The 12,459-nt window shown below is 42.0% G+C and overlaps 1 protein-coding gene across 1 annotated transcript; it reads right to left on the bottom strand.

The window, feature by feature from the left end:
- Positions 1 to 7,810: 7,810 nt before the first annotated feature.
- On the bottom strand, positions 7,811 to 10,264 carry LOC119271840 (putative E3 ubiquitin-protein ligase SINA-like 6). Its single transcript, XM_037553502.1, has 5 exons — positions 10,234 to 10,264; positions 10,041 to 10,111; positions 9,304 to 9,588; positions 8,219 to 8,869; positions 7,811 to 7,957 (listed from the first exon to the last, which is right to left on the bottom strand). Exons 1-5 carry the CDS (start codon positions 10,262 to 10,264, stop codon positions 7,811 to 7,813), a joined length of 1,185 nt encoding a protein of 394 aa, XP_037409399.1.
- Between the last annotated feature and the right edge of the window lie 2,195 nt (positions 10,265 to 12,459).

Below are 12,459 nucleotides of genomic sequence, written 5' to 3'. Positions count from 1 at the left end.
CTCATTGGTGCCTCCCCGATGATGCATGAGTACTTCATTGTAGATCTACGGGTCTATAATTAGTAGCTAGATGGCTTCCTCTCTCTCTTTTGATTCTCAAGACAATGGTCTCTTGGAGATCTATTTGATGTAACTCTTTTTGCGGTGTGTTTGTTGTGATCCGATGAACTTTGAGTTTATGATCAGATCTATGTTTTTATCTATGAAAGTTATTTGAGTCTTTTGATCTCTTATATGCATGATTACTTATAGCCTCGTATTTCTTCATCGAATCTTTTGTTTAGTTAGGACAACTAGATCGATTTTTCTTGCCATGGGAAGAGGTGCTTTGTGATGGGTTTGATCTCACGGTGCTTGATCCCAGTGACAAAAGGGGAACCGACACGTATGTATCGTTGCTATCAAGGATAACAAGATGGGGTCTATTTCTACATAAATAGATCTTGTCTACATCATGTCATCGTTATTTTTGCATTACTCCGTTTCTCCATGAACTTAATACACTAGATGCATGCTGGATAGCGGTCGATGTGTGGAGTAATAGTAGTAGATGCAGGCATGAGTTAGTCTACTAATCTTGGACGTGATGCCTATGTAATGATCATAGCTTGGATATCGTCATGATTATTTGAAGTTCAATCAATTGCCCAACAGTAGTTTGTTTACCCACCATATGCTATTTTTCTCAAGAGAAGACACTTTGAAATCTACGGCCCCCGGGTCTCTTCTTTATTATATTTGCCTTCGCGATCTATTTTTATTTGCTTTTATTTTCAGATCTATTAATCCAAAAATACCTTTTTGCAATTTTTATTTATTTATTTATTTTATCTCGCGTTCCCGCGAAAACTATTTATCCAATCTACTACAATTTTACCTATCTTTTTACCCGTGAGGGATTGACAATCCCTCTCTTACGTCGGATTGCAAGAATTTGTTCTTTGTGTGCAGGAGCTGGTTACGTGGTGTTGCGTGGTTCTCCTACTGGTTCGATAAAATTGGTCTCATCACTGAGGAAAATACCTACAGTAGTTGTGCTGCATCATCCCTTCCTCTTTGGGGAAATACCGACGTAGTTCAAGCTGCATCAAAAGGAATTTCTCGTGTCATTGCCGGGGAGACATCATCAACATCTACCAGGTTCCTAATCGCAAATCTCATCTCCTTGCAATTTACATTAATTTTCATTTGCCTCTCGTTTTCCTCTTCCCCACTTCACAAAAAATTGCTATTTTATTCGCTCTCATTTTCGTTCGTCGTTTTGTCGTCAGATCTGTTTTGTGTGCAGCTTTGTTTTTCATTTTTTGTCGCTATGGATAGTTTCCTCTATTGTGTGCACCCCCGAGGACGAAGTTCTTAATTTTAAACAAAGGGGAGGGGAGAATCTAAAAGATGCTTGGTACATGATTTGCAATGCTCATAATAGATCTATTCGCAAGCAATCTACCATTGTTCTTCTTCGTTATTTTTATGTGGGCATAACCACTTGGTATAGATTCGTCCTGGATACGATTACCGGTGGAAATTTCTTGATGTGTCCGTCTCTTGATGCTTTTAATCCTATGGGAAATTTAGTGGGTTCACTATCGCTTATGATTAATGAAACAACTTTGACTCTCGAGCATGTTATGGAAAGACTATATGCTATTGAAAAGAAAATGCTTACCGAAGAACATTTTGAAAACATGGATAAAAAGATGAATAATTTTGCTACCAAATTTGGGTCAAAAGCAGCAGAAGTTTTTAAGTTGTTAAAAGAAAAGGGGACCGTAATTCATGAAAGGATTGAAGAAAGCCCGTCTCGGATTGATAAACTGGAAGAAATCTTTAGTAATCTAAGTACGGCTTTTGCTTCCGCTAAAACTATCAAAAAAGTCCCGTAAAAATTAGCAAGATTACTCAAGTTACTAAGAACAAGGGTGCAACTTCTAGTAATAATAAAGGATATCTTAAAATGATTAGTGTTCACCCGAATTTTGTTGAAGTTGTAAGAGATCCCATTGATAAGAATGAATTCCTCAATTTTATGCCTAGGAGTTTTGATATTTTACTTCCTAATTCTTCAAAGAAATCTGATTGTGTGATTGAAGAGTTGGTGACCAAAGATGATAATACTTAGATCTTTGCATTATGCCTAGCTAGGGGCATAAAATGACAACGCTTGTTGGGAGACAACCCAATGAATACAATTTATTTTTGTCTTTTTCTTTCTGTTCTTGAGTGTTGGCACAATTATGCTACTGTTATGATTGTGTTTTTTGTGTTTTAATTAGTGTCCGTGCCAAGTAAATCCTTTGGGATCATGTAGGGTGATAGTGGATTTGATCTTGCTGAAAAACAGAAACTTTTGTGCTCACGAAAATAATTCTCGTTTTCAACAGAAGCATGATAAAGTACTGATTCTTTTTGCATAAGATTAATATACAAATTTCTCACGTTTTCCTATTTTTTTCAGAATTTTTGGAGTTACAGAAGTATTCGAAGTATTCAGCTTGCTACAGACTGTTCTGCTTTTGACAGATTCTGTTTTCGTTGTGTTATGTGCTTGTTTTGATGATTCTATGGTTGAGTTTTTTCCATGAAAAACTTAGAATACAGTAAATATAATACAATAACAAAATATGAATTGGTTTGCAATAGTAATTGTAGTAGTGATTTGCGTTCTTATACTAACGGATATCGCGAAGGTTTTGTTGAGTTTTGTGTGATTGAAGTTTTCAAGTTTTGGGTGAGATCGCGATGGATGACGGAATAAGGATTAGCAAAACGCTAAGCTTGGGTATGCCCGAGGTACCCCAAGATAATATTCAAGAAGTATCAAACAAGTGAGCTTGGGGATGCCCCCGAGTGGCATCCCCTCTTTCTTCTAACAACCGTCAGTACTTTAGTTGGAACTATATTTTTATTCGTCACACATTATAAGTTTTGCTTGAAGCATCTTGTATGATATGAGTCTTTGATTATTTTTCTTTTTAATTTTTAATAAGCATCCTTGCTGTACACACCTATTTTGGAGAGCCAAATTATGCTATGCTTGCTCCTATGCTTCACTTAAATTTTTAGAGCTTTGGAATTAATCAAGTGCTTCACTTATATCTTTTTGGCATGGTGTGCTCTGTTATCTTGAGGGGGAAAATCATGGAGCAGAGGTGGTGCGCGGCACTCATAACCCAATATGACATTAAGACCTATTCCCTCCGTTCCTAAATGTAAGTCTTTTTAGAGATTGCACTATGGACTACATACGGAGCAAAATGAGTGAATCTACACTCTAAAATATGTCTATTTACATGCGTATTTAGTTTGTAGTGGAATATCTAAAAAGACTTATATTTAGGAACAGGGGGAGTAAGAAATTGGAACAGCAGAACATATAAGCTGCAAGGCAAACAGTGTTATGGTCCCATTCCCTACACAGGCCATATGGGCATTTCTAATTCTTTTCGGTCCTCTTAGTGCATGTTCTAACTTAGTAGGACACTATTCTTCACACGGGTAACCCCTAAGCGTGTAACGAGTAAAATAATCGCTAGAAGAAAACACTGACAGTTAAGCGACTTAGAGCATTGTACGGAACTATGGATAAATGGAATCTGGACAACTCTTCTGCTTCTGGTCGGTGGTCATGGCCATTGCTGTCGAGCAGAGCCTCCCAACAGCACGTACCAACCCACACGTCTACAGCCTAGATTTTGTCCAGCTAGGTTTTGGACCAAAGGATTTTACAAGATAACGTTGGATTAGGTGAAATCCACATGATGAAGCACTAAAGTGATGCACGCATGCATGCTAGTGCCAGAGCACAGAGCTGGAAAGGTGTCCCCTTACTGAGGTTAAAGACAAACCCACATCGGCTCGCAACTGACGTTTTCCAAAGTGGGTGCACTCACGCGCAGACTAGCAATTCCAATAATAGCTCGGATGATCGTCCGTTGAGTGCTAGTCCGGTGTATGTGGTCTTCGCAGGTTTCCCTTAATTAACCGCGTCATGTATGGTTTTTGGGTCCAGTTTCCCTTATTAACTGAACCAACTCTCTTCTTCTTAATGCAATGCGGGAGCTCCGCGCCCTCTGATGAGGTTGCGTCAGAAGAAAAAAAAAACAGCTTGGTCAGCGAGAGGTCACCAACTCATTGGCAGGAAAAAAATGTCCAGTCAATCCACAAAACCTGACTATTTTATAGGATGTTGACAAAGTAAACCGTTGGATATAATACACAAGGTAAACCTAAACAAAGAGGATCGACTGGTCAATTTGTGGGCTGAACTTGTAACCATGGTTTTCACTTTCAGTGAGAAATTCACGAATCGATGAAATTCATTGAATTTCAGTAATTTCAGTATACACCAAAATATTTACATTTCGGCCAAAATATTTCAGCCATTTTTGTGGTACGCAGCAATTCACATATTTTTCATTTTTTAAATCAAATATAAATTGAATATAAGTGAATATTCCGGCCCTTTGGCCGAAATGCAAACTGAAATCATCGAATTTTGGTGATTTCGGTTGGTGCTGAAATTTTTCTGAAACTGAAATTAAAAACCATGTTTGTAACAAATTTAGCATAACCAATCAGCCTTGCCATACGATCATTGCTGGTGATCCTAATTTATGTCCTCTTTTATGATCTCCATTGTATTTTCCTTTGTACATTCTACCATTCTGGAAAACCATTTAAGAAAAACAAATGGAACAGTGCCACCACCCACTTATATACAATCAGATTACACCTAGAATTCAGGAGCAGATAACTGTCAAGAAACAATATGTTGTGCGTACTAAAATCAGTAGTGCTTACCTCACTTTAAGTTGAAGTCTCCTCATCCTTATGCGATACTGAGTTATTTTTGTCAGGCGCCGTTTGATCTTGTGCACAAGTAGCTCCGGCCAATGTTCCTACATAATGATAAAAAGGGATGCCATAAGGCTAACTAGACTCACGTTGAGATGAAGTGACAAAGCACAACAACTAGCTAGATATGCATACGAGATGCTTTTTGATGACTTCCATTGCTTTCTCATAATTCCTGGGTAGTTTGACTCTCTCCCATAATTTGTTTGGCAGATGGGCTCTTTCCGCAGTTTTCATGTATAAGTAGAAAATACCTGCATGACCGGTCAAAGTAGAAAGAAGGACATCATCAACAAAAGTTTACGATGATAAGCATAGCTCCGGACGAAAAAGAACAAACAGCACAATGACTAAAGCACACGGACCACGATATTATAATCAGTGGCAAGCTGAAGCATCCAACATTAAAGCCACTCATTCTAGCCTCTGCAGATCACAACGACCACTGCTCGCAAAACAACATTGCTTTGACATCACACAGCCAGCTGATCATGCATGGAAGAGATAACTCCTTCAATCAAGCTTGTAATGTCCAAGGCACAAAATTATTATTTCAAAACTTGTTTTCTGAATCATGCAATGATGATACTCTTTAATGTCCCATAGAACTCAAGCTCTGCTGAATTCAATATCGGTAATTGATACTCCCTCCGTAGAGAAATATAAGGGCGTTTAGATCACCAAAGTAGTGATCTAAACACTCTTATCTTTATTTACAGACGGAGTACCTGTTAAACCTTAAGCATTTGGGAGGGCCCCACGCATTAAATATGAGGTTGTATCCAAATTATCTAGCATTTGAGAAGGGCATTTTGGATATTTCGAAATTTTTAGGGTTTTAGCCTTTTAAGAAAACCTGAGAGTTGATTAAATCCTCATTTTCATATTAAAATGATGCTTACGAGTTGCTCATGATGCACAATCAATTTCCAATAAAATGTGTTGCTCCTGGGCTATTACAATCGCCCCCCCTCGAAGGAATCTCACCTCAAGATTCTAAGGCAAGGAAGAGGGACGGGATTGGGCTACAAATGGAACTAATCTTCTCGTTCATGTTACTCTTTTTTACAAGCTCGATTCATTGCATCATGACGAATTTGGAATTATTTCTTCAAGATCTTCGTCTTCCAAAACTTGAGGCAGCCCAACCCTCTTGTTCATCTGATAGACTTGACAAAAGAAATGGAGTTGAAACCAAGGTCAACAACCCAGTACCTTTTGTCAATCTGATAGGTGTTACATTAAGTTGAACAACATCTCCAAGCAACTATTAATACGGGCTTTAGTTTTGATGTGTGTACTCACAACTATGGATTTTTTTTGAGACCCACAACTATTGATATTAGTACTGAGAACATATGCTAGTAATGTCGGTTCCATTACCTGCTTAAGCATCACCCTTTTAGTTCTTTTGATCTTTTGGGAGACTCCCTTGTTCTATGAATATAACTTTTCTTCCTGACGTCGTCATTTTCGTGCGACTTATCATGCGACATGTTATTGCTTCTAGAAGTGTAGGATACCCTACTTTGTGTTTGTCGCCACCTTAATATTCTTCGCCTCTCGTGGGAAGATTCAAGTAAAAAGAATGGAATTTTCATCTGTTAGTGACATAATAACCCGGAATTGGATTTAATATATAACACACCTCACATATTGAATAACCAATGAACACTTGAAATGTACAATAATTCAAATGAAACGGATGTAATATGAACACAACAAATATTAGATGGTGTAATATGAACACAAAAAAATCATATATTGTAAGGTTAAAATGGTTATTGTAATTTTAAAAGACGGGTATAAGTGAATTTTAAATTTATTGCCATTGCATTGACCTGAGCTGGTAATACAACCGCCCTACCCTCTTGGTATTTCAAGAAACCAAGCCTTCTTAGGGCTCATTCTTTTGGACCATCAACCATAAGGCAGAGAATCCCCACCAAAGTTTTTCCGCTTTAGGCTCGAAGATGAATTATTTCATGCCACTGCATCCTTTCCGCCATGGATTCATAAACACAGCTTCCTACTTAGCCGAGCTACATGGGGAGCTGAGCGGGGCTCTTCTAGGGCCGAATTATGAGTCCATTTAGATTTGTGTGAGCAACATCTACACCAACCCGCCACGATGGACTTTGTCATTACATCTTCAAGAAATTTTCTCCCCTAACAATTGGAATATTTGAAGCCAACTATACTATCCATGCTAGGATATGTCAGTCCAACAAGTTCTCAAGGATATAATTGGCATAGATGACTTAATGTATGACCACAGTGACTCGGTAAACCCCTAAATTCCATCCCTAGTTCCATTCTAGTTGGCAGCGCGAGATATCTTTGACGTAGTTGTTGAAATAAAAGTTCGGTCGTCATATGCAAAAACAATTAATCTAATATTAGATTGGACAATCAACTTTTACTCATAAAGTAAGATATGTTAAGGTTCTAGGCTCCATATAAAGTTGTGTCAACAGAGAATTTTGAAAGTGCTAGATAACGCTTATAACGGCGATGATATATACCTCCTTCGACCTACTCTTCTTAGAAGAAGACATACTACATTCATAGTACTGATATTTAGCTGGCTTACACCGCCGCATAACTCGGTCAATCACGAATATGTACTTTATAAAAATTACATGCTTACTAATAAAGGCCTCGGTTGTACTTTGTGCTAAATCCACCTAGCTTGCGGGTGTACCAGATGAGTAATAGCCATTGGATTTGCTTTATCTAATTGACATAGAATAAACAGACCTTTTTATGAATCAAAACAATTTGATCACTTTAAGCAACCAACCTAGTGGCTCGCACATTAGGTTAAACCCACCAGCATCAGAACTTCCCTAACGATCCAGCAGCCTTCCCATTCAATTATCTTCAAAGCATGTCGCCGTAAAATTAGACCGCCATGGCTAATTCTTTGCTGCACTTTTAGAAGAAGTGGATTTGGCTATCTCCTGAGTTGCAGCTGGGCTGGGTTTAGGGTTTGCAAAATGGCCATGTAATCATTGTTTGCAATCGGGACGCCTCGGTCGATTTTCGCTATCAAATCTATTTCTAGATCAGACCTAAAGACGGCTTGACACAAGTTCAAGTGCTCGTAAAACAAAACATGGTGTGCATGTCATGCATATTTTGCTGAAACAATCGAGTTCAACAATATATTTCCGTGCTCCATCTCAATGATTTGAAGCAATTTTTTTTCCAAGAATACAAACATAATGCTCAGTAATCGAATACAAACAGACAAAAATAACACTAGTGCCTTCTCCAAAGCTGAGAGATTCAGAAGTATAGGCACTTGTCAAACCCAATCACCCGCACATGGGGCCTACTGTGGCGTGAGTTCCATACTCACCAGGACCGTGTCACTTGTACCAGCGCCTGGAAGCATCGCCTTGGGCACAAGGAATAGGAAGCAGTCATCGGGAAACCCATCATACAGGTTAGTGTTCCTTGTGTGAAACTCTGTAGCCTGGGAGTAGCCCGTCTCAGCCGACGACAATGACAGATTGCACTTGAACTTGGATCCAGTTGTAATGTGGGGCTGGACGCAGCAGACCGCGATGCCAAGGCCGAGGGACTCTGTCTTCATGTAGACAATGAAGAGGTATCCATCCTCACCCACAAGAATGGTTGGTTCTGGAAGATCGCCGTTAACATTGAAGCTGATGAGGATCCCGAACCCCTTGTTGTACGAAACTTTTGTGGAGTCCAGCTTGTCTTTGCTTGAGAAATGCTCCAAGAGCGTTGCGGTTGGTCCGCTGAAGCTGCAGTCGGCTATGGGGCAGAAGCATGGCGCCTGCGGGCAAACTTCCTCATGCTCTTCTTTTTGGTAGTATTTTATCCTTGCAGTGCATCCATTATTGGGGCAAGCAACTTTGAGGGATTCAATCATATTTTCTATCCCGCGGCAGCGACTGTAGACTGTTGTTTCGCAGCAGTAGCAGCACTTGCCTGGGAGCTTGTCCTGGCAGGACGAACAGATGGTATGACGACCCGTAGAGCACTGAGGAAACAGAAAGAACAAATCAGTGCATGCGATATGAATCAGTAAATATGCTAATTGAAAAATGCACCGATCTGTTTTTGTCAGCCATTTGGCTTGTGCGCGCATCTCATCTGATGTTTTTTCTGATTCTTCAGAGGTGTAAACCTTGACTTGCAATTTTGCAACCACCAAATTACAGTCCAAAAACATACAATCTGGTAATCACCATATCCGATTCTAATTAACTAAACAATTTTTGGAAAATCACTTCAGTTTGCGGACAAGATTAGCTACTATAATAATAATCGAATCTAATAATGAAGGAATTTCGAAATATTATAAGACACCCGGATAGTGTTCTTCAGATCCCTTGATGCATGCTATCGTCTCTGAGGAGCTACTAGGGCTTGAGTTGTACGAACAGAGATCAAATCAAACAGAGGGGATGTTACCTGGGAAATGGGAGGGCGCAGGGGGTCGCAGCAGACGGCGCAGTGGAGGATGTCAAGGTCGTCCATGGTGAAGACGGGGGCCGCAGCCGCGACCTTCCTCCTCTTTCCGTCGCCGCCCTCATCTTTCTCCCTTTCCTGCCGCTTTCCCATCGCTTCCTCCACTCCTTCGATCGGCCGACGGGGAGCCCAGCCGCCGGATCGCAGAAGCAGAGGTTTCTCGTTGCTAGGCCGGAAGCGAGCCGCCTCTCTCGGTCCTGTGATGGTGTCTCCCTGGCGGCCGCCACCCTATTTATTCAGTTCTGTAGGCGGGAGCCAAAAGGAGAAGGAAACACGTTGTAGGCGGGAGCCGAAAGGAGAAGGAAACACGAGATAGATCAGATGCGCGCGTTGTAGGCGGGAGCCGAAAATAGAAAGAAACACGAGCAACGGCCCAAATAGAAGACGCGCACACACTAACAACTTATTTTTGTTGTTCTTTCTGCCGATCATACTTCTTTTAGAAGACAAATGAACAGGCGTCTTGCAGCTTGACTTGTTTATATTCCAGCAACTAAAGAAAATTGTAACTAACGAAACTGAACTTTTTAACGTTAAAGTTTCTGTGTAGCTCAGGCTACGTGGAACCTCTTATTCTCAACCCTTCAGCCTTGCTTTGACACCTTTTTAACAGAAGCAACTATGCCTGACGCAACTGAAAGTTTCAGAAACTTTTGACAGCAACTGTTAACTAACATTGCCAGGCCGATCATCCACAGGGCGACGTCCTCAGTGTCGGAAGTGATCGCGAGCGCGAAGCCCAAGAGGTTGCCTATGACACACACCAGTAGATGCATCAACGAGGATGTTGCCTCTCTTGACATTCTTGTGTATCTAGGGAGGATCGGTGTAGTTGTGCAGGTAATTGAGTTCCACGTCCAGCGCGAACCGCACGTGCTGGCTCCACCGAGCACCCCGCCGCCATGGATGTGCAGCTACTCGCTGAGCGCGCCATTCTCGGTGAATTTGACATCACTCGGTGGCTCGATGCTCACCTCGACGGCAGCGCCCACGTCGCGGGCACGCCCTTCATGGTCGTCCTGTTCGTTATCGGCGGGTACGCCGCCAACTCAATCCATTTCATACCTCGGTCGATGGTCAACTACATGGTCAAGTACAAGGGCTGTCCAAGTACGACGCTGTGGACATGGACGGCGACACAAAGGTGGCGTGCTTCCTGCGTGTCATGATGCATCTCTGCCTCGACAAGGAGCATTGACCACGAGCTCATGCTAGGGGGCCGGGGGAAGGAAATAATGGGCGACGGCGTCGGCGGCAGTTCTCGCTCTGCTCGGTAGGACCGGGCGAAATCCTGATCGGACCGGTAGTGTTTTGGGGACGAATTATATAGACTGGACCGGTCCAATAGACCAGCGGGCTCGGACCGTTCGGTCCGGTCCTTAGCGGTCCACGAGCGAGCCGGTACGTCCACCTTGAGTAGCAACCAAGCTCGACGGGAAGCAAGCCGCCTCTCTCGGTCCTGTGTGTTGGAATTTCGCCCACATGATCGTTCACATGAAATCACGACAAAGGCGCACACAAGAAACTTTGATAGCCAAAGGCACGTGTCGTGCCTCTCTTTCTCTTTATTTCTTTTCTTGTTTTATGTCTTCTCGGTGTTACAACTTCACGACCAGGCTGTGTATATATAACAGCCAACTAGCCGACCTAAACGCAACTCCAAGACCTACACGGCAAGTGCAACATCTTGGCGGACACTTAATCCTAAACTGATTACTACTAGGACTCTGCCTCAACTAGACACGTTACATTGAACCGACTTGGACTACTACCTCACGTGTACATAGCCAAGTACTAATCCTAACCGTTCAAGACTAGTACTGACTAGTAGTACTGCCACACATCACGTGCATGCATAGAAACTCATCTACTCAAGATTACAGCTAACAATCTCTCCCTAATCTTAACACTATGTCTCTGTGCTTCTTCTGATCTTGGCTTGTTGATGATCCTCCTGTTGTCGACTCATCTGCTCGCACCACGACAAGTCAAAGTGCCGGCTAGATTGATCACATCAAGAGATCACAAAAAACACACACGCGAAAAACTTTTGCCAAAGGCACGTGTCGTGCCTTTCTTTTTTCTCTTTATTTCTTTTCTGTTTTTCTCCACGGTGTTACAATAAACTCACGCCAACCCTGTGTATATATATACACACGCAGCTGATAAACGCCATGGCTAGCAGACCTAGCCGAAAACCTAAACACACTTCGACTCGGCCACGTACAACTACGCCTAGATGACACGGACTCAACGTGCAAGCCGACTCCAACTTAAACTACTGGTAGGACTCCTAATCTCAGCCTAAACTAATCACTTGTGTCCTAACCAAACACGACCCAGCCAACTCGTACATGCACACACTAATACAAACCTAACAATCAAGATTATGCTAACACTGTGATGGTGTCTCCCTGGCGGCCACCACCCTATTTATTCAGTCTTCTGTCTGGCGTTGTAAGCGGGAGCCAAAAGGAGAAGGAAACACGTTGTAGGCGGCTGCCGAAAGGAGAAGGAAACACGAGATAGATCAGATGCGCGCGTTGTTGGCGGGAGCCGAAAATAGAAAGAAACACGAGCAACGGCCCAAATAGAAGACGCGCACACACTACTACGAAACACCTGCTAAAAGCTTATTTTGTTATCCTAAAAAAAAGCTTATTTTGTTGTTTTTTCTTCCGATCATTAATCTTTTACAGGTTTATTTTTTCAGCCCCAACTCAAACTCACACGAGGTAGAAGAAAATGAACAGGAGACTTGCAGCTTGGCTTATTTATATTCCACTAACTGAAGAAAATCCTAACTGACGAACTGAACTCTTTAACTGCAGCAACTATGCCTAACGAAACTGATTTTTTCAGAAACTTTGACAGCAGCTATTAACTGACATTGCCGGGTCATCCACAGGGCGTCGTCCTCAGCCTCGGTAGTGATCGCCACTCGTCCTCATCAAGGAGGATGTTGCTGTTCTTGAGATTCTTGTGTATCCAGGGAGGGTCGGTGTGGTTGTGTAGGTAGTTGAGCCCGCCTTCCACGTCCAACGCGAACTGCACGTGCTGGCTCCACCAAGCACACCGCCGCCGTGGATGTGCAGCTAC

The sequence above is a fragment of the Triticum dicoccoides genome, chromosome 3A, assembly GCF_002162155.2.
Source record: "Triticum dicoccoides isolate Atlit2015 ecotype Zavitan chromosome 3A, WEW_v2.0, whole genome shotgun sequence".
NCBI classification, from domain to species: Eukaryota; Viridiplantae; Streptophyta; class Magnoliopsida; order Poales; family Poaceae; genus Triticum; species Triticum dicoccoides.
This window is presented reverse-complemented; position numbering and strand designations above follow the sequence as displayed.

Bases quoted from the DNA above. Each gene is read 5' to 3' on its own strand.
- LOC119271840 (XM_037553502.1), bottom strand. From the start codon at position 10,264: ATGGCGGCGGGGTGCTCGGTGGAGCCAGCAC. The intron at 8,870-9,303 runs GTAACATCCCCT...CTGTTTCCTCAG, and splicing joins TGCGCCCTCCCATTTCCCAG to TGCTCTACGGGTCGTCATAC. The intron at 7,958-8,218 runs GTGAGTATGGAA...TTGTTTTACGAG, and splicing joins GTACAAGTGACACGGTCCTG to CACTTGAACTTGTGTCAAGC.